Here is a 22,085-nt window from a genome sequence, read left to right on the forward strand (position 1 = left end):
CTTCTCAATGAAGTCCAGGCAGTGAAAGGGACTTGCTATAAACATAATCTCTTTAGCCAAGGCATGTCCAAATCTAAAGAGTCACTTAGGAGTTCTTGAACTTGGAAGGTCTCCAAAAGTATCAGAAAACAAGGAAAGAGAATGAAACCACTCTGTAGTGGTTGGAAAATAATGGCCCCCACAGACTTCCATATGTTAATGCTTGGCACACAGGAAGTAGCACTATTAGGAAGTGTGGCCCTGTTGAAGAAGATGAAGCCTGTTGAAGAAAATTTGTCACTGTGGAAGTGAGCTTTGAGGTCTTCAATGTATCAGGTAGGCCTAGTGTGGCTCACAGTTTCTTTTTGCTGCCTGCATATCAAAATCTAGAACTCTCAGCTCCTTCTCCAGCAAAATGTCTGCCTGTATGCAAACATGCTTCCCTCCATGATGATAATGAAGTAAACTTCTGAGCTTTTTAGCCAGAAGTTTAGCCCAGTTAAGTGTTTTTCTTTATAAGAGTTGTCATGGTCATGGTGACTCTTCACAGCAATAAAACCTTATCTAAGATACACTCCTTAGGACATGTAAGGACCATAAGATGACAACACAGAGAGAAAAGCAGAAAAATAGTCTCATATTTGTGTCCAAAGAGTCACCTTATATCAAGAGTCTCAGCCTAAGCACCCCAAATTTACTATTTTTCAAGGGTCAAGGGGCCCCTCTATTGTACACATCAACTGAAAGAGTATATAGGCCAAAAGGTTAAGAAAGAAGCAGGCATTGTGGGAGAATAGGCACATCCCAGGAAGTAAGGAAAACCCAAATCTGCCATTGGCTTCATTTCTCCCATGCACTGCTCTTAGTTTCTGATCCCCTATAAAATAGGCTTCAAAACAGTATGTTTCAGGACCAGGAGAGCAGCTGTGAATCAGTATCATTGGTGGCATGTCCGTGCAGGATACAGCCTCCTCTAAAAGCTTTCAGCATCTCCTATGTGTGGTATTCCCCACACATTCTCCTTACACCAATTCCCCCACTCTGTGCACAGCTATAGACGTGTAGCCAAGGTATCCCAGCTGAGAAATAACGCCAAGACTGCATCCACCTTAGGATTCAAAGATTCCTCCTACCTCTTCCTCCATCTACCTGGAGAAAACCCATCTCAGTCCAATACCTCAAGGCCAGGAGAGGAATCAGAAATAACTTTTCCCAAGTCTCACTCCTCCTTAACTAAGTGGTAGAATCAGAGGAATGGCAATAACACTCCCTGTAAAAGCAGCTCCCAAGATCTGGCAGTAGTGAGTCCTTCCAAATCAAGACTCTGGCATGATCCCACCATCCGCTCAGAGGATAGTTACCATCTGTTTCGGGGGGAAAATGTTAATATTTCCCAATCATAATCAAATAGGCAACCACTTTACTATAAGTACCTATTAACCAACTCTAACCTACAATGGAATATCCTTTTATGGCTCTCATTCACCCATGGGCCCATCAGAGGCACAAGCACACATCTCACTGCTAAGACAGAAGGCAAGCTGGCTGATGATGCACTTAAGGCACTATTAGAAGTCCACGCTGCATTTCTTGACTCCCTTCTGCCTGTCCTTACAGCTTTTCTCAGTCCACAGACTTTAATGGGTATGGAAGGAAGGAAGGAAGGAAGGAAGGAAGGAAGGAAGGAAGGAAGGAAGGAAGGAAAGAAGGAAGGAAGGGAAGTGTTTTAACTAGGGGAAAAAAATGATACTCCCATTCTACCTGTCCCTCAAACCAGGTGTGTCCCAGGCTTTCCAAAGAATGACTAACAGTTTTGGAAGTATTATTCAAGGAACACAGTACTCGAAAATAACTAGATGCACCACTGAAGAACCAGGCTGATCAGTTCACCATCCAGCTGCATTCCTTAGACCTTCCTAAGTTTTTTGCACTCACCCAATCCATAAAGAAGCAGAACCAAGGACCCTACTCAGTTCTGGGCTCTGGCTTCTTACTGCATGTTTCAGGGTCTCAGTTTCTTTATCTGTAAAAAGGAGGCATCATCCGAATAAGCCCAAGGTCTGCTTCAGTTCTTCAAAACCACTCAGTTTGCTCTGAAAGCACATCAAGAAGCCAAGAAGTATAGAGTTGAATTCTTAGTCAACTCTGATCTTCAAATGGTCATGAAGAAAAGGAGTCAGAGGTCACATAGTTCTTCCTCCTAAAAGGATTTGGCCCTATAGGAAAACTGGAGGGTGTGTTTTTATTATTGCTCAGATAGATTAGCATTTTATCTGGATTTTATTCCAACAAGGTCATGGCATGAAGATGCCAGGTACACTGAGAATGTTCACAACAGAGCAGCTTGGGGTTATGTCATTTGTGTGTCCATGAAAAGTGGGGTAGGAAAAGTGCTCTCAACCCAACTTGCTTCCAAACAAACCATCAAAACACATCAGTCCTTTTTTTAATGCATGCTTTCTTCTGATGTGGAAGCCCAGACAGATCCTCGAACTGTCTTCTAATATCTCATTTTAAAATATTTTGTGAAGATGAGCTTATCATAAATTCATAACACTCTCTTTCCCCACCCAAGGCCAGCAAACACCTAACACAACATAATTATTGTTAAAAACTCTGAAACAATTTTGTATATTTCTGTGCCCCCCTGCCATGAACTTCACCTCACAGTACTCACTCCATACCCAGCCTGGACACCCCAGGACTTAGCAATGGAAGAGTGAAGGCCTAGCACAGTGGAGATGGGGTTCCTGCTGAGCCATGCTCCAGGAGGAGGTCTTTCTGATTGGTCCCATCCCTGACCATACAGACACCTCACAGATCAGCCTTGCCAGGATGAGACACTATGCTTCATCCACAACAGAGAGAAACCCTGGCCATATGCTCAGCATCATTTAAAAACCTTTATGATTCCAAAGAAAGATGTGCTCACATTGCCAGACCAAGACTTTGATGAATGAGTTGGAAGTTGTTAATGAAGGACCAAAGACATTACACATTCAGTTCGTATCTGACTATGATGCTCATCTTCCATGAAGTGGGTGTCCAGCCAAATCCATGGACAGTTCTGAGATACCTGGCAAGTCAGTAGGCAAAATGCAAGTGAGGGAGGGGATAAAATGCATTCAAATTAAAACACACAGAGTAGTGAATTTTTATAAACGTACTTAAATATATAACATGTGTAAGTCTGTATATAAATACTTATAGAGATGTACATGTAAACATGCATATACCTAGAAGTAGAAAAATGAACTGGTTATCAGCCTAATACAGAGTTATCATTTAGTGGGGGTGGGTGCCAGTTTAGCCATGTATGGGATATAGATTTGCTGGGAAATGGTCTTTTCCTTGCAGAAGGATTGGTATGTAGAAATGACAAAGAACGTGAAAAAGGATACAGGGAAAGACTAAGACAGGGGAGCGAGCAGCTGCATGACGGGCCCACATCAACAGCTACCTATGAGACCAGGAAGGGAATAGGATCAGAGGTGGTAGTTAACCCCGTTTTCATCATATTTGCCATGCTTAATGTGTTCTAAGAGTAAAGCATCTAATGAAAGTGTAAAGTAAAATGGTGAATACTTTAAATAGTAAGACTGTGAGTGTTAGTTTATTCAATCATTTTTGTATATTTCTGAAAAGATAATGAGAATCATTTCAATCTCTTTTCCATATCTACATGAGGCCTGTTACCCTCAGGTGTTGATGACAAGAATTGTTTGTGTGCAACCCCCAGTCCTCCCCCACTCCAAAAGTAGTTCATATTTCTAAATTAAACCAGACTAGCTCTTTGCAGATTAATAAACTGCTTGTCCCTCATGATTAAAACTAATATAAACACAGCCTGTGAGATCACAGAACTTTGGAGCCTAAGCAAGATTACAAATTCAAAGATAGCCTGGGCTACATAACAAATTAGAGTCCATCCTGGGCTATATAGCAAGTCCTTCAAGAAAGAAAAATAAAACCCAAAGCAAATGAAATAAATAAAATGGATGCTTTTCATTTTTGAGTTCAAGCATCTGTCAAATGCAGAATGAAGTTTCTGACATGCTGGGCTGAGAGATCGATGGCTCCTGCTGCAAGTTGCTCCCGGCCTAGGAGGACAGACAGTTGATATGTGAAGGGGGAAAAATGAGAGTGCACTGTGGGCAGTGTGTAATGCAGACACTTTTACTACTACATATTGTCTGAGACAAAGAGGTTCATGATGGAGCCTTGGGGGCTATATTTTCATGAAAGGACATTAAAAGGAGTCTAGAAAGACTCATGCATCAAGAAAAGAAAGAAGAAGGAAATGCAAGACAAGGAAAACCTTCACATGCCAATGTTATGATGTAGATCCCAAAGTCCTTAAAGACAGTATGCTAAAGGCATGGACTGTGGCCCTAATAGGAAGCGGCAGTCTTGACTGGGCGGAGCTAAGAAAGAGGGAGTTAGGTCATTAGCAATATGTCTGGAAGGAGAGAATCTGAGACTTCAGTCTCCCCTGTCTTTCTCGTGGCTTCCATGCCACTATGAGCTGAGCAGACGTCCTCCTTCACGCACCATCACAACGATCAACTGAGTGCCAGTCGGCTAAAATCCTCAAATCATGATCCAAAAGAAATTTTTTTTAAACATATTGATTTTCTCAAGTTTTTTTTGTCATAGCAATGGATGGCTAACACTGCCAATCAGGTATTAGCACTCACAAACCCCATAGCTAAGGAATAATGTTCCTAACCTACACTGGAGAAAATGGAGGCTCTGAGAACTTCTGAGTAACCGTATGTAAGCAAATATGGATTCTCACCCAGACGTGAAAGTTGCAACCTGAAAATGAAGTGTATGTAGACATGGGGTTCACATAAGGCAGACTTAAGAGCCTTCTGGTGCACAGGCTGTCACTTTCCCTACTAGATTTGGACGTTGTGTGATATGCTTCAGTGTCAGCTCAACTGACTTTAGAATCACCTAGGATATTGGGGCACACCTCCGATCTGTCAATAACTATTTTTCAGAGAGAATTAACTGAGGAGAATAACACACTCAGAATGTGAGCAAGATCATCACAGGGATAGCTGGTTTCGAAGAGAGGAATAATCTCTATACCGTGGTCAGCCAAGAGGGGTAAGAAGTCGCAACTATGGGTCCCTGCCATTACAAACTCAATGAGACCCTCCAATCATAATAAACTATACCATCAAAATGTGAGTCCAAAACGAATCTTGTTAGTGATCTGGTCATAGCAATCAAAATTAAAAGTAATTGATATGTCCTTTGACAACCAAAGATCTAAATTATTTGTGACATATGACATTTGCTTGTTTATAAAATGACATGAAACCCAAATAAAATGGCATATGATCAAGATCAGAGAGATGCAATATTAATTCTAAATAGTCACTTTTGGATATACTCTTTATAACTTGGCCCTAGATTCAGGTTGCCCGATTTTAGAAAAGGAGATGTTTTATTTATACCTGTAGGGACACATTCTCCTGCACCAATCAGGATGAAATAAGGCAGCTCAGCCTGGAAAAGGAGATAGGGGATGAGAGATGCCAAGGACAGCTTGGAGGTGCACACCCTGAATGCTGCCTAATCCATCCGACATGGGGACACACTGTTCCACAAACAGGATGACAATTAATAGAAAAAATCTGCTCTCACACCACTGCCAAGCATGTGTCAGGGTCTCAGCTGCTGGTGTGCTTCCTTGGGGGAAGAGCAATAATGCCCCATTCTTCCCTTTGGTCCACATCCTGATATTTGCGTGTGCAGAGAAAGAAAAGAGTTGTAGAAAAATATAGCAGCAGCGCTCAATGTCAAGGGTCCAAGGATTACTCAAGACAGAAGGCTTTGAGTCACTTGGCAGCCATTCCATTTAAACCTGCGGAGCTCTGTGGATAAATGGTAAGGGCTGGCAGAAAATGCCTTTAGTCAGTGTGTTCAAGACTAGTCCAGACTTGTTTGAGCCATTTAAAACTATTTCTTAATTGTCAGCATATGCATTTCTCTGACTTAGAATATTTGTGAAGACTATTCACAAAAACTAGAGGCATAATTCAAAAGTAGAACAATTACCTACCACATCTAAGTTCCCTAGGTTCAGTCCTAGCTTCTGCAAAACAGGAAGAGAAGAAAGAAGATGTGAAGAAAGGATGGGGGCGAAGGGAACAAAAGGAGAAAAGAGAGGAAAGAGGTTAGGAAGTGCAATGGACTGAGGGAGAGAGCGAGGCAGGTCAGAAAGAAAAAAAAATGCGGCTTGCTTTCATCTATGACTTATTCAAATTCATCAAAGCAAAGTGGTCAGAGGCAGAAGCCTCCAGAAAGACCAATCCACCTGTCTTCACATTTCAACTCTTTTAATCATTTCTGGGTGGCTTCCTATATGCCAGTGTTCTTACCTTTTAATGAAGGTCCAGAATCTTGAAAGTGTAATTAAATATAGCTCCATTATGTACAATACTCAACCATTCACCACATACAGTCAGCACAAGATTTGCTTTTTCATATGACTCTGTGGAAGTCTGTTCCTATGAATGTCATTCATGTTTTCTGCTTGAACCCCCTCCCTGGTCCCCAGGGTCAGGACTTGACCACAAAAACTAGCTTTGAGTTTTAAAGCCTTAGGTATTTATCTTTCTGGATTTTATAATGCCACCAGCAAACATCATCGTGAATATTGCTTAAGTAACTGTTAACTCTCCCACCCCACCCACCTCTGCCAACACCAACCATACATGACCACCCCAGCTCAGAAGACCTCTTGAAAATCAAGGTTCCATCCTGGAATCAGAAATACCCAGTTTCCTTCAAATCATTTGGCCACATCCATGGATACTAATTCACTATATTAACCCCCCTCATGCCAGATGCCTCATGTGAGCTTTGGCAGAGCACCACATCCCAGCATTCACTTCAACCATGATGGGCTTGAGTACTCTGTAAATGGAAGCTGGCCAGCAGATTTAGAAACCATGTTGCTCTTGGCATCCATTCTAGGACTCTGTGTAGAGCTACGTGCTGAGATACAAAAGCACAGGCAGCTTTTCAATACCAAAGTTCACCATCCTCCACCTCACTGTGCTAAGTCACAATAATATTGCACAGATAGGTCCAGACAAGAGAAAAAGTCACTCAAATGAAGAGCCCCAAAGATCACCCACTGATTAAAAGAATTGCCATTTGGCTCATGCCCGACATCCTGCCCAAAATGTGCTCATAACACAAGTCCATCTGAGCAACTAGTAATTTTCAGCATTGCTGTTTGGTTCCTGTAGATCCCAGCACAGTCCTCGGTCCATACTAACCCAACACAGCACAGAGTTACCAAGATCCAAGGACCAGAGGCTTTCTCTGAGAGCACACAGAGGTGAAAGAGTATCGCCTCCATTTGATTGATCAAAAGGTGAAAAGCATGGAATTCCTGGGACTAAAAAAGCACCACCTTACCCTTCATTCCAAATTTGGACCGGCGACCATACTTGTTGATCATGATAAAGAGAACCACCAGAAGAACGCAGGCAAAGGCAGCAAGTCCAACTGCTATGGACACCTAGGAGAAACCAAACGCACACAGTCAGGAGCAGTCGCAGGAAGCCCCAGACACTCAAAAGTAATGCATGTTCTCAGTGAGAACAAACCTGCTTCAGCAGAATAGGATCCTCTAAAACCTCTGCTACTGAAGTGTGTGCAGCCAGAAACCTACATATGGGGTCCCATATGCACCCCAGGAAACCTATATACCTCACAACATCACAACATCAGAATGTCAAAATATTGGGTATCCCTGGAGTAAAATCTTTAGAAGTGGTTTTATGAGACCCTAAGAAAACTTTAAAATTTTTGTTGAAAAAAAATAGAATCAGCTAGATTAGGGAACATTATGTTTTTTGTTTTTTGTTTTTTTTTTTTTTTTTTTTTTTTTTTTAGTTTAGAAAGTTTTTTTATTATATAACTCTTTAAAGAAATAAAACATTTTGACATATTTTATCCATTTGAAAAATTCTTATGTATATCAATACATAGAGTTAAATTTTCAAAAATTACTGAACAAAATAATATCTTATATATCATAGTTTTATCTTCATAGGGTCGCAGAATGAACTCAAAGCAAATATAACAAATTACTTTTTTTTCATGCTCCCTTGTTTTTTGTGTTTACACCAGATATGATTTCTGTGGCATTTTTCAAATTTTCACAAATGTCTATATGAACTCTGTTTTACAAAAATAGAATATTACTATTTGAGAAAAAGCATTATGCTGATATAATATAAATAATGCTGCAGTTGAGATCTAAGATTTAGCTTCATTTCATCTTTATGACTCAATTGTTTTATAATTATTCTGAATATCCTTCATCATTGTATGTATGTATGTATCATCTAAAACAAATTCACTTACTTACATTGTATTAAAATTGTTTGCTTTCCTGGTCAGTTCTTCACTAATATTTTTTTAACAACTTTATTTTACAAAACAAAAATAAATGTACAGATTTTAAGCATTTTTTGGGGAACATTATCTAATTCAATATCCTGAGCCCCTCTTGCCTTGAGGTCATTTTAGAATCACAATAGCATGCTGAGAGAAACATCTGTCTAGTGTTTCAATGAACAAGCACATTCTTCATCTTCCCATTGAAATCTTTACATAGGATTTCTACTCAGGGAAGTTCGGGAGTTCTGGACTCAAGAGACTCCTTTTTACTTCTCCCCAGGGAAACCTCAGACTCTGAGACAGGCATGGGAAAAACCTATATAAGGAGAGTCTCAGAGCAGCTCATGTTTTTGTAGATTTGTTCAGTCAACCGGCCTTTGCAAGCCAGGCCCAGACAGACTCCTAAGAGACTGGGAATTTTAAACTGTTCTCTTCCTAGCCCTGGGGCTTGGAGCGGGTTCTTCAAAGGCTTCTTCAAACAATGAAACACTGCCATCAAACAAGGAGCTGTTTAAACCACTGCAAAGAAAATCAATCCTCGTTGCTTTTTTTTCCTACCATTGGTTTCAAGTGAGAGACTACATGAGTGCGTTATCGCCTTAAATGAAGTCCAAAAGTGGCTATACCCTTAAGTTTCTTCCTCTTAACCAGGAAGTAACTCACCCCAAAAGTGTCTTCCTCCGGTTTGTGGGTCACAGTGATAGGAGGTGTAGGGCTCGAATCAGACTCTAACAGGAAATACAAAGGAGAGAAAGACCATTGACTGACTGTCCCCACATAAGTGCCTGCCTATCCTGTGGAAGCAGGTCTCTAGATCCACACTCCTAGCTGAGTGCACATCCCCAAGGACTGAGTTCCAGTGTAGCTCCCTGCTGCATGCTTGCTATAGACTCAAAAAGAATCCCAAAGAAGGCAGACTCTGTCCCACCCACCCCAGCCCAGAGAGCATACTACAACATAAAGTTCAAGACAGGAGTGATGGAAAGGGTGTGGAATCCTGGCCAGCAGAGGGATTAAGGAAGATTTTTATAGTGGCAGCCACTGTCACTGACTTCTTTACCCCTTGACTAGGGCACATCTTTCCCTCTCCCTTCCTGTCCCTCTTCCCTTGTTTCCCTCTCACTCCTCGGTGAATTCCAAGCTCACCATCTTAAAGAACAGCCCTCTAGACACTGCCCTAAGACTGGTTTCAGAACACAATGGCAGTTGAAATTAAGCACCAGTCAGAAAACCAGGAAATAGTACCAAATGTCATCCCTTACCTACAGTCATTTCCTTGCAAGAAATGGCCCCAGTTCTGAATTCTCTAAAGAGACATCTGAGAGATCATAAGATTTTTTTTAATGACCAAGAACAAGTTAAGGAGTCTGAGATGGCATTTTCCCATTGCCAAATGGCCAACGTGTTTCTACATAGGGTGTTCTACCATCCCTGGCCTGAAATTGGGCAGAAATAGCAGTAATTGCTGCTGATTCCATTATGGGAGAGTCATCAAAAAAAAAAAAAAAAAAAAAAAAAACCCTAAATGTCAACTCCTTCGAGGATTGTCCAGCCCTACTCTCTACTCTGCTCTAAACTGAATTTCGGTGATGTCATTCATGGACATGCGAGCCCATGAGAAACCATGGTTCCGGCCAAGGTAGGCTCTGGCCAAATGCTTGATCTCTTCAGGCAGAAGAGAAATGCTATCAGAATTACAGGCTCACACTTTCTCTATGAACAACTGAGAGGATCATCGGGATCTACCTGGGCATTCAAATCCCATTATTCACCTGTTGCCACCTTTGGGGTGTCTTAGTACATTACCTCTCTACTGGCTGAGGTCCATACTCTGAGTGAGCCAATGTAGGGACACAGTTCAGCTGCATTTAACCCCAGTACAGAATGAGGGGGTTGGTAGTCCTGTAGAAAAAACTGTGGTCCAGGACAACTGCCCAAGACAAGTGGGCCAGGTCTCCTTCCTTTTCCTAATGTACTAAGACACCTTTAACTGCCAAGGGGATGGGAACATGAACTAGGCAGTATGCATTTAACAGTCACCAAACTATCAGGAAATAATTTTCAAAGCCAAAGTCAAGCCAACTTACCAAAGTCAAAGAAATCTGTGCTCTCTGGAAAAAAAAAAAAAAAAAGAAGAAGAACAAAATGTCAATTAATAAATCTAAGAATAACAAAAGGATAATAGGTTGTATAGGGCAGCATCATACTAGCTGTGACCTCTCCTACTTACCATTATTCCCCATTCTCACAGCAACAAATCCTTCCCAAGATACCCTCTCCAAAGCCTTCACTACCTCTTCATGGGGGCAGATATACCTCCTAGTCACAAAGAAGGAGTCCACTTGAGAGCTAACCATCAAGCTAGTTTCACTGTAAGGCAGAGAACTAAGACCTTTCCACATTCCTGACCACAGCATCCCTCCTTCGGGTGCCAGGACACCACAGATGACACTTCAGAGCAGGCCCAGCTATGACCCTAAAATGAATTTTCTCCCTCCAATGTGTATAGACAATGCTGACAGCTCACTGAGAAGTTTGGGAGACCCTCTTTTATCATTCACGTGGACATGTGTTATCTGAACTTTGACTTGTAGAAATGGCTCTCCCAATAATGAAAGCTAATGCCTGGTTGGACATTGATTAGGAGCCAGGGGCTGAGCTCAGTGCTTCAAGTGCTGTGCCATTCAAGCCTTATAACCTCCTAGAGGACATAGAGCAGAGTTATAGAGATTAAGTAATTGAATGCTGTTCATCTAGGGAGAAATTAGAGTTGATTCAAATCTAAATGTGTGCTCTTAACCACTCCACTAGCACTGCCCAAACTTGATTGCACAATGGAATGAATCATCAGAAGATCAGTGGTTCCATCCTCCACTGAAAGGAAGGAAAGTTCCCTAAAGAAATGTCTTAGATATGGGACAGGGAGAATGAAAAGTGTGCTTGTGTGTTCGGGATAGCAAGAAAGCACTTAAAGACACAGGGTCCCGGGAAGAGAAAGCAGATACTGATGCTGAGGTGAAATGTCAGACAATCCAAAGGAACACTAATCACCTCCACCACCACCACCATCATCATCATCATCCAAAGGAATGACAGTTTGTTATAAACTGTATATAGTGCTGCCTCAAGATTCATCTGAGTTGTAACCTCAGTACTTCAGAAAGTCACTGTATTTGGAGACAAGATGCATTTGTGAAAATGCAGCCATTAGGATCCTGATAAGCAGGCATAGGTGTGCTCAGGGGAAGGGAAGATCAAGCAGAGACATAGGAAAAAATCCAAGAATCGACAAGCCAAGGAGAGAAGCCTTGGGATAAACCAAGCCTGACAACAGTTCATCTCAGAGTCCCAACCTCCAGAATTGAGATGAAAATGTATTTCTGCTATTTAAGCACCCAATCTATACCACTTTACTGAAAAACCTAGAAAGCAAATCTGTGAATTATAAGGATACCAGCAAGTCCTTCATATAAAGAAATGTCTAACTTGAACAAATGAGTGGGAGTTTGTCTTACAGTGAAATTTCAACTAGCAAAGGGGACAACTGAAGCAGAAACCTCCGCCATTTGGAAAATAATATGTAGATGATTGTGCAAGAGAGAATAATTAACAAACATTAAATTCACTGTGTGAAAGAGATGGTGAGAATCAAGCTATTTGTATCTTTTGAAAGCCGTATTCTGATTAGCTAAGGGTGAAGGAAGTCACTTTGCAGTGAAAGAATCTGAAAAACAGCATCTGACCAAGGGATAAAGTTGACCTCATTACTGAGAAGCCATGGCAACATCAACATCCTGCTTTCTTCAACAGAAGGGACCAAAGAGATGGAGAAACATATTCATGATGCTCTCACCAAAACCAAAACAAAACTAAACAACCTGAGGACCTACCCCAGATTTAAAGAGTCTGAGGTTACAGTAATAACAAACACCTTTGATTCCTACCTAATCCTAATCCAGGGTGGGGTCCTATAAAACACAAGACGTGTGTCAGCAGTCTCTAAATTAGATAACCCTGTTAAACAACCTATGTCTGTGTCCTGGTTTTGAGCACCATATTGTGGCTGAGTCAGTCACCAACACCTGGGACAGGCCAAGTGAAGGGTAGAATAAAGTTTTTCTCAGTATTTTGTAAACTTTATCATTTTTAAGGCTCAATTTACTTCATAATAAAGAAAATCAAATCAGGACTGGTGGTCCCCAAGCCAGAATTTCTGATTTATGAGGTCTGCCTACAATCTAATAGTGTCCATGCGTTGTTGAAGATGGAATCCACAGCCTCACACATGTTAGGCAAGCCCTCTACCACCTAAGCATACCCCAAGACTTTGGTGCATTCTAAACAAATTCTCTATCACTGAGCCACACCCCCAGCTCCTCACTGGTGCATTCTGAACAAGTTCTCCTCCACTGAGTCATTCCCCCACCCTGAAGAATTTGTCTAAGTGCTCAGGTGATAATGATGCTGCTAATCCCACTGGGAGCTATTGTGCCACAATGCCAACCCTAGTCAGGAGCCTGCCAGGCCCAGAAATAGAAGGACAATTCATTCGCTGTCAGCTGCCTCACTCATTCAATCACTTAGAAACTGTAGCCACTGGGTTACTAAACATAGACTAGCTGGCTTCTCTGACTATCTGCAGAAAATTGGGTGCCTTCTGTGGAGACTATCAGCAAATATGCATTGCACTAACTGTTGTGTGGTTGGTTTGTTGTTGTTGTTGCTGGCGGCTGTTCTGTATAACTGTGGGGAAGACCTGGTCTAGGGCATCATGAAGGAGATAAGGCTTTAGCCTAAGCTTGGAAGCATGCAAAGAGAGAAGAGCCAGATTAATCAATGGAAACCATTTGTTTTCTATTTCTCTGCAGGAGAATTTATTGAGGAATATTTTTCCAGCAGCAAAATATTTTAGCCACGTATTTGAATCCTGTAATCTCAAAACTCATTCTATGACTTTTGGGTATAAATCACCAAGTCTTTCACTGGAGCCAGACAGCATTCATACATGCAAGAAGCATGTCAGCTTTGGAACAGGGAAACCTGTTAGCTGTTCTCTAATGATAGCCAGAATTCACACAATTATGCTGGAATAAAGAGGATACTAGGAATTGTTTATCCTCTGACTCCTACCATGGGCTGGGACAAGGACAGAACCAACAGGTACAGAGCTATGCAGTTAATGAATGTATTTGCTTCCTACAGTCAGTCCCCTAAACAGTTACACTTCAAGCAGGATCTTTGCTGTAGACTGATATTTACAACTGTGTGTGTGTGCATGTGTGTGTGTGTATGTTTATGTGTATGTGCATGTGTGTGTCTATCTGTTTGCCTGCCTGTCTGATGGCTTATTCTCTCTCTCTCTCTCTCTCTCTCTCTATGTATATATATATATATATATGAAATAATTGTATAGTTATAAGTCACCAAAACATGAGGAATTGTATTAAAGGTCACAGCATTAGAAAGGTTGGAAACTCCTGTTGTACGGAAAGGGCTTTTACCTGTGGAGTGATTTCTCCAGCTCCTCATCATGACTGTTTTTTAAAAACAAGTTTTACTTTTACTTATGTCTATTTGTGTGTATGTTGGTGGCCCAGGTGTTTCTGAAGTGTATAGTGCAAGAGCTGAGAATTTGAGTCAGGGCCTTTGGGAGAGTAGCAAGAGCCCTTAACCACTGAGACATTTCTCTGCCGCCCTGTCACAACTCTTTGAGGGAGAAGCAAGTTAAGTAGTTTGTCTAAGGTCACACAACTGACAGGGAATTATGTGCACACCTGAACTCTGGTGTTGAACCACAGTCACTACACTAACCTGCCCTGGGACTATCTGGTAGAATTTCCCACCTGGACGGAGAATGACTACTGGTCTGGAACTCCTGAATTCTCTTCATCTCCTCACCAGAGAAACCATAACAAGAGCCAATAGCAGTTAGGACTTTTCTTTGTTTAAGCACACTGCTGACCACTTTCGTTTACTTTGCAGTGTGACCTAGGCAGGGGCTACTGTGCTCATGCCCATTTACAGGTGAAGGAACAGAGGCACTGAGCACTTTTCATAGAGCTCTGCCCATGTGCTAATCACCGTCCTAGCATCGTAGGCCACCTGTCCTGAGAGTCACAGATGGGATTTGTCCTATATCTGCCCAACCTCAGACTTCAGGCTCTTAACCATAGCTATTGGCTTCTTGAGAATGAGAGAGAAATGTACGTGATGAATATGATATCTTAACACTCTCAGGCCAATGGAGAAGAAGAGGATCCACAGACTGTCTTTGTGGCCACCACGAGGTTGAGGGTGGTAGATTATCTCTATCTGCTCCTCCAGATAATTTACTCTTATGAACATAGAGATAGCTTGTCATGTGACACAGCTGGCCCATCTTTCCTGTCACAGGCTTTTAATTATCTACCACACAGGTTCATACAACAAGCAAACTTCTGCACAGAGTGGTCCATCCTAAAAGATGTCTAAGGAAGGATTCTCAGATGAGCTGCTTTCTTTTTCCAGCTTCTCTGGGGTTCCATATCCCTTCCTTCCCTCCTCCTGGGGCTGAGTTGTTACCAATTGCTAATAGTAACTGACTCCAAAGGAGGGAGTGTCAAAGTCACTCTGGGGATTGAAAATCCATCTCTTCAGAACTCACTGCAGAGCCTCTGATTCAAGAGAACTATAGAGACATGGGAATTTGAATTTGAAGTCATTTAACTCATTCCCAGATGGTACTGACTCTGCTTGTCTAGAAATCTTGAAAACTAAACCATCAACAGCCAACTACGGTGATTTTATGTGTATGTACAGAGCCTTTGTCTACATGGCTGGAGGATACTGAGACACTGTTCTTTCCTGGAAGGAGAGAGGGTAAAACAAGGGCTATATCCTTCACATCACCCATTGTCCTGCTGCCCTGATGCATTCAGAACACTCTCTGGAGGAAGGAGCTCAAAGTGGCTTGCCTCCCTCTTTAATATTCCAGGACTCTCTCCATGTCCCAGGAGCTTCCCTTTGGAAACAGAAATTCTGTTTCTCTCTGCAATTATTATCTCCATATTCAAAAGCCACTGATGCCACAGTGAAGGCCAAAACTCATCTTCCATCTAAAAGAGATCCCACTATGGTCAATGATGAAAAATGCCTTGAGGTTTCTCTGTGAGCACACTTGGATGATGTTGGGATGAGGAGGATGGTCAGAGCCCAGGAACTGCTAGTGTGTCAATTATCAGGACATTCTAGATCTTTTATGACGTGGCTCCATCATTCCTTGGGCATCAGTGACAAGCTTTTAGGACAAGCTTCAGCATGACTTCTCTAGTGTCACTTGTGGGGACCCAGCTCTCCTTCCCTTACATTGAAATAAACAAGCTTTCCAGAGCCAACACTCTGTGGTTATTTATAGCTGTGACCTCACGTTCCTCTAAACAGATATGGCATAGTGCCAGCATTTGATGCCTTCCTATTTTGGAACTGTGTGAGGGCAGTCCATACACTTCCTCTGTCCCTTTAGAACCTCTACTTCTGGGGGTTGAAGATCAGAAAGTCTCCTTGCCTGTTCTCAGCACAAATCCCAAAAGTCCCTGAAGAAATGCAGCTGCAAGGGCAGAAATTTATCAGCTGCACAACCCATCATGAAACGCTGAAGCAGCCTCTCTCTTTAAGCCCATTTGGATATTTCTTCTCCAGCTTCGAGAGAACGGAATGAAAGAGGCAGAATCAGCTCCCCAAGTTCAGAGATCTTCCATTACTGTTACTATGTCACTTGTACCATCAGAATCTGGTAGTGTCACCTACTTCTCCATTAAGTTACCACTGAACAAGAGCAGAAATGAGCCCAGCCCCAGAGGCAAGGCCCAAGACGAGCCTTACAGCTGAGGTTTAAGACAGCAATCTGTTAAATATAAGGTTGATTCTGATCAACTCGGAAGTTCACAGCAATGGAGAGCTACTGAACCATCATCACATGCCAAGCCTGCATCTTAACTCTCTTAAAAGCTGTAAAACTCTCAATGGAGCAATAGACTTGCACATGTGCCCATTTCACAGCTGAGGAAATTGTGGCTTCATAAAAATATGCTCTCAAGCCCCACATAGCATTCTCAGGTAAGTAAGACACTGGGCCAAGATTCTCTACCATATTGTTCATCTCTAAAGTCCTGGATTCCTCTAATACAATACAGAACATCTTTATATGCATAACATGTTTTTCTGGAGGATACTGGAGTTTTGCTGCGTTAGCCATAGAAAATGAAGACTCTCCTAATCAGCACAAGATGCAGATAGTAGCGCTCCCTGTCCCTGTGTAAGCTCAGTTATTCAGGTAGGCAGGCATCAGTGCCATTCTCTCTTTCAAACTACCTGCCCCATCCCCCAGCTTCCAGAAGAGATGTGTACATGCCTCACCTGGAAAGGGCTCCTTAAGGAAGTGGCCATTGATGGTCTGGTTGGCTGTGCCCAGGGCATTCTTGGCAATGAGGGTGTAGTTCCCATTGTTGTAGTGGGTGGGCTTGTTGAAGAGCAGGCAGCCCTCCGAGACCTCACCCTCCTGGTAGTAGTCCATGTGAATGATCTTGGACTCCCTCAGTGGCTGTCCGTTGTACAGCCAGTGCAGCGTGGGTGTTGGGTTGCCACGCACCACAAACTCAATGCAATGTTCCAGGCGTACCTCAGGCTCCACCAGGCTCACCACACGTGGAGGGTCTGTGGGGAAAAGCAAGCTGATATCGAGGACACACATTCTCCCATGTATTGAAGAACCTTCTAGGAAGTAGGATGGGGATCGCACTTCTCATCCTGCTCTGAAAAGCCTGAGCTAAGCAGAGTTCCCACCACCAGGCAACAGAAGGGGAAAAATGTTGTCTTCCTCTAAGCTCCCTGAACCTATCTAAGCTGGAGCTCCACTCCTGATATGAAGACATTCATGGATGCCACAGGAAACATGGGCCAACCTAAGAAATTTTTGAAAATGGAACTGAACTAGAGAGGTGAACCTTCCACTGCGAGAAGGGACATTTTCTTGAATGTATTTTTCAGGTTTGCTTTGCGACAGCTTTGCTGCCCTTCTTGAAAGACCAAGGTCAGGGCTCTAGATCAGCCCAAGCAATAGATCTGCCCCGTCCCAGCCTCCGTCTGGTACCTCTCTGCCCTCCATGATGGCATGCACTTACAGTAGACAGTGAGAGCAACGCTGGCATTGCTCATGCCCACCACGTTCTCTGCAATGCACGTCAGGGTGAAACCATTGTCCTCGCTCGTCACATTCACCAGGGTCAAGTTGATGGCATGTACATTGGTCCAGTTCAGATTGGTCTGAAAACCCCAATCAGAAGACAATGACCAACCATTTACACAAGGATGCCTTCCTTTTCTAACCTCTAACACCTCCAGGAAGAAGGAAAAGCTAAATGAAGTCTAGCTACTGAAAACACACAGACCATGTTCCAGATTGTTTTTGACTCAGGTATTCCTCATATTAACACTTGGTGGCAAATAGTAAAATTGAGTGTTTTTTTTTTTTGTTTGTTTGTTTTGTTTTTGTTTTTGTAAAACAGAAAACTGAAGCACAGGTTAAGCATCACAACAAAGATCAAAATGACAAGAAACTCACATCTCCATAGAATCTGAGTCTATACATTTCTTCCCGAGGAACGGGATCACAATGTCCCCCCTCTTCCTTATAATCAAGGGATACTCATTCCTTAACTATTGATGGGCCTGGTTACAGGATACCTACCTGGTGGGTATTGATAGACTGCAGACCAGTGACTATCCAGTCCACATCAGGCAAAGGAGAGCCAGAGCCATTGCAAGTGATTACGGCATTGTCTCCTTCTCGGACAGTGAGGTTGACGTGGCTCACACTGATCTCAGGGAGATCTGGGAGGACAGAGGGGAGGAGATGAAATGTCAGGTGACAGTACACAGAGGAGCTCTGCCTCCAGCAGACAGTAATGCTTCCTGCCTAGCCCAGTGACAATGCTTGGCGCAGTGAACACAACTTCCCTGAGTTCGTGCAAGACCCTTGTGATGGTTAATATCAGTTTAACAAGCTCAAAAATCACCTAGAGACACCTTGAAGCATGCCTGAGAGGATAAACTGACCAAAGTGGGCAGACACCATTCTAGAAGCTAGGGCCGGATCTAAACAAAAAGGAGAAACTGAGCTGAGTCCCAACATTCATCTTTCTCTCGGATCCTGACTCAGGATACAAAGTAGCCAGCTGCCTCAGTTTGCCCTGTGCAGCTATGCCTTCCTCACCATAATGGGCCATACCCTCAAAATGTGGGCCAAATTATGCTGTCTTTTAATCGCTCTTGTCAGATCAATGTGAAAAGTACTAACTATAACCCCACTCCCAGCTGATTGACAGCTCCCACTCCAGAGACATCTGAACTAAGAACTGAGGTACATACGGCAGGATCCTCCCACACAGGAGGGTCTGAGTGGTGCACCTGTTCATGGAATGCCCATTCTAGCGACCACACCTATAGCTTCAACTGACATGAGGTACTGTCTTACAAACTGGTGTGTCCGGTTCCCATGGGAACGAGGGATTCCATTCTCTAGTCTCTGGCTGGGCATAGAAGCCGATGTTCTAGAAAACACCTCAGAAGCTCCCAATATAGTAAGCCTAGAGGTTGCACATTAAAACATACTACTTCATGTTTGATTGACAGGTGACTCAGAGAGAAAGGGAATCTGATCACCTTACATGGAGTCCTTTTTGCCTTTCTTCCTAGGACTACCCTTCCCACATTTGGCTCAAGACAGAAATGACCAGGAAGGGTAAGGTTTAGTCTCATTTGCACCCAGTGCAGAGGTCAAGGCTGTAGACAGCTGGCAAAGAGGCCCTGGCAGGCCAGCCTGAGGCACAGCCCCTTCTCTGGGGCCTGTGGGATGCTGATGGTCACTCACCACACTGGCTGATGTTCATGCGGAAGAGGGGGAGTTGGGAGCCATCAGCACTGATGCAGTAGAGGCTCTGGCTGTCCAGCCGTGCCTCCCCCTGTTCCTGCCACAGCTGCATCCAGCGGATGTCACAGCTGCAGTTGAAGAAGTTCTGCTCCAGTCTCCTGTGGGCAAGAAGAGAGGGGAAGGAATCCCTGAAAGGTGGATGGCCCAGCTCCCTCCCAGGGCTGAGGCCAATGGGCCCCTGCTGCTCCTCCAGGAAATAAGCCAGACTCAGATAAAGAGTCATCATGTTTTCTCTCACTTGGGTATCCTAGACTTCACAGAGATGCATAAAACCAGGTAGAGGAAGAGACATGGGGAGACAGAGATAGAGAGAGACAGAGACAGGATCAAAGACAGCGAAACAGGGACAGATAGAGAGGCAGTCATGAAACCAGAAGAAAGATGGAGAAAGAAATGGGAGTAAGAAAGCACCCTGGCAATGAGAAAAGAGAGAAGGGCATCTGGGAGTGAATATGGTTGCAAATGCGCTACACTTGAAATAGATTACCTTAATGGGTCCCTTCCCTGTGTATACTGAATACACACCAGTAAAAAATTAAAATTAAAAAGTAAGGGAAGGAGACTGTGGGGGTAGTTCAGCTGATAAAGTGTTTGCCATTCAAATATGAGCTTGGGAGGTTGGGTCCTTAGACCTATAAAATGCTGTAAATGCCAAGTGGGCATGACCACACCTGTAATTCCAGCACTCACGAGGCAGAGACACAGGATTCCTAGAACAAGCTAGCTAGTAAGACCAACTGAAACTGGAGAGTTCCAGATTCAACCAAGGAAAACATTCAGCAGGAGTTTCTGTACTCCGTACAGAGGTGCACATACACGCTTACATACACTTATGTCCATACTCATGCAGGGCACTCACACACACACACACATGCTTGCAAGTAAAATAAAAATACCAATAATGGTAAAATAAAGAGGAAGTTAAGTAATATCACAAAAGAATACAATAATAAATAGCATTAAATTCGTAAACTTAATTTCAAAAGTAATAATTTCTCTGAGAAAAATATCACCTCACTCAAGTCACTAGGCTATGAGACTTTTATACATACGTCAAGTTGAGATGTTCATCTCTGTAAAATCTTCCTGTGGCTTCCAATTGCATTAGAATTTAAAGGTCCATAAACCTTGGGTTCCCCCACCACCTTCCACAATGTCATCTGCTGCCTCACCATCAGTAAAGCCACACTCAACCTAAACTTCTCAATCATCCTGTGAGGTCACTTCCTCCCTCACCCCCTGTCCTTATCCAGCCACACTAACCTTAATGTGTATTAACTTACTAGTGGGACTGGTTTGGACCTGCCTTGGAATTTTTGGCCCTTGCTATCTTGCCAGCTGGACTCTCTCCCAATGTGTCTGTAAGATGGCTTCCCTAACTTCATTAACAAACTGCAGAACATTCTCTGACCACCATCTACACCAAAGCCACTACAATCCTGCCCTGATAATGCTCAACCCTTCACTAGCTACAGTTTCCTGTCTAGAATTTATTACTATTTCATAACACCTTAAATATTCATATTGGTTTGTTTCTTTGTCTTCCCAGATTTTAAAGTTAGAGATGTAACCTTTTTTTGTGCCTCACTACTTCCATGGTACCTAAGACTGCTTCCCAAACACATGTTCACTGGAGGAATAGGTAGTTAGCTATTTCCAAGATATAGCCCAAGCCCATGTGGGACCAGCTTTATTCCTTCATGAATTCAATAACTTCTTAATGAGCACCTGTTCACCTGCTTGCTATCTGGCTGTGGTTGAATGCTATTAATAGAGATGAATAGGGCAGTCCTTGTCCTCTGGGAGCATTCACCCCAGTGAAGAAGAATGGCCAATAGAGAAAGAGTCAAGTTCAAAGCCCTTGTTCTCTACAGATTCTCCTTGTAATTTAGAAGTCACTTCCCTCCTCCACCAGGGTATTAGGAGAGTGATGAAGAGTGCTAATCAATCCCCCAAACTCTTAAAGAGCACAAGCTGAATCTGAATGCCAGGGCCATTAGGGGAACATGATTCTCTCTCTGGTCTATTGAGGGGATCGATCTGTTGGCACCTGGAGGAAAGGCACTTGGGTCACTGCGTATTTTTTTAAGCACTGGGTATTTTTGACAAACTGGCATGTTCTAAAATAGTTAGGCAAGCATCAGCATTTGTCAGCTTGCAGGAAAGGAGTGGGGTTCAGAGAGAGGAACCATGCTCCTGATGGCGAGAACAGCAGAGGTGGGACATACAAACAGCCACACAGCTTATCATCAGTCTGGGAGCTTCCATGACTTCTTGTTCTTCAGGCTCTTTCAGACAAAAGGAATGGAAAGAGACCCAACCTTTCCTGGGCATCTGCTCTGCCCAGCAATCCTATCAGGTAGCCGTTACTGTCCCTTCACAAACAGGGAAGTCCATCAAAAGTCTGGTTAATCATCACTGTCAGCTTAATGACAGGATTTATAAACACCATGGAGACACACCTCTGGGTGTAAGGAGCCTAAATGAAAAACGGAAGACTTTCCCTGCATATGCATGAAGCCAACCCATGGGTTTGGAGATCCTGAGCTGAGTTATAAAAAGAAAGCAAGCTGGGAGTCAGCACTTGTCTTGGCTTCTAACTCTGGATGCAATGTGACCAGCTATCTTGTGTTCCGATCATCATAAACTCATCATCATGATGAAAGGTACCCTCAAACCACCACAAGCACATATAAACTCCTCTTTC

At 43.0% G+C, this 22,085-nt stretch overlaps 1 protein-coding gene across 7 annotated transcripts in view; it reads right to left on the reverse strand.

Moving 5' to 3' along the window:
• NTRK3 (neurotrophic receptor tyrosine kinase 3) overlaps positions 1 to 22,085 on the reverse strand; it is a gene marked incomplete at its 3' end in the record, with an annotated part of 361,952 nt that overhangs the window by 227,784 nt on the left and 112,083 nt on the right. For 3 of the 7 annotated variants that reach the window (XM_080913998.1, XM_080913996.1, XM_080914001.1), the window contains exons 5-11: positions 19,319 to 19,476; positions 18,137 to 18,279; positions 17,571 to 17,712; positions 16,807 to 17,103; positions 10,500 to 10,523; positions 9,076 to 9,140; positions 7,423 to 7,525 (exon numbers count right to left, since the gene is read on the reverse strand). In XM_080913998.1, coding sequence (XP_080770124.1) covers positions 7,423 to 7,525; positions 9,076 to 9,140; positions 10,500 to 10,523; positions 16,807 to 17,103; positions 17,571 to 17,712; positions 18,137 to 18,279; positions 19,319 to 19,476 — 932 coding nt within the window. Of the gene's footprint in view, positions 1 to 7,422; positions 7,526 to 9,075; positions 9,180 to 10,499; positions 10,524 to 16,806; positions 17,104 to 17,570; positions 17,713 to 18,136; positions 18,280 to 19,318; positions 19,477 to 22,085 lie in introns of all 7 variants that reach the window. The other 4 variants (XM_080913999.1, XM_080913997.1, XM_080913995.1 and 1 more) reach the window with 2 other exon arrangements.

This window comes from Micromys minutus (assembly GCF_963924665.1).
Source record: "Micromys minutus genome assembly, chromosome: 3".
Taxonomy (NCBI): domain Eukaryota; kingdom Metazoa; phylum Chordata; class Mammalia; order Rodentia; family Muridae; genus Micromys; species Micromys minutus.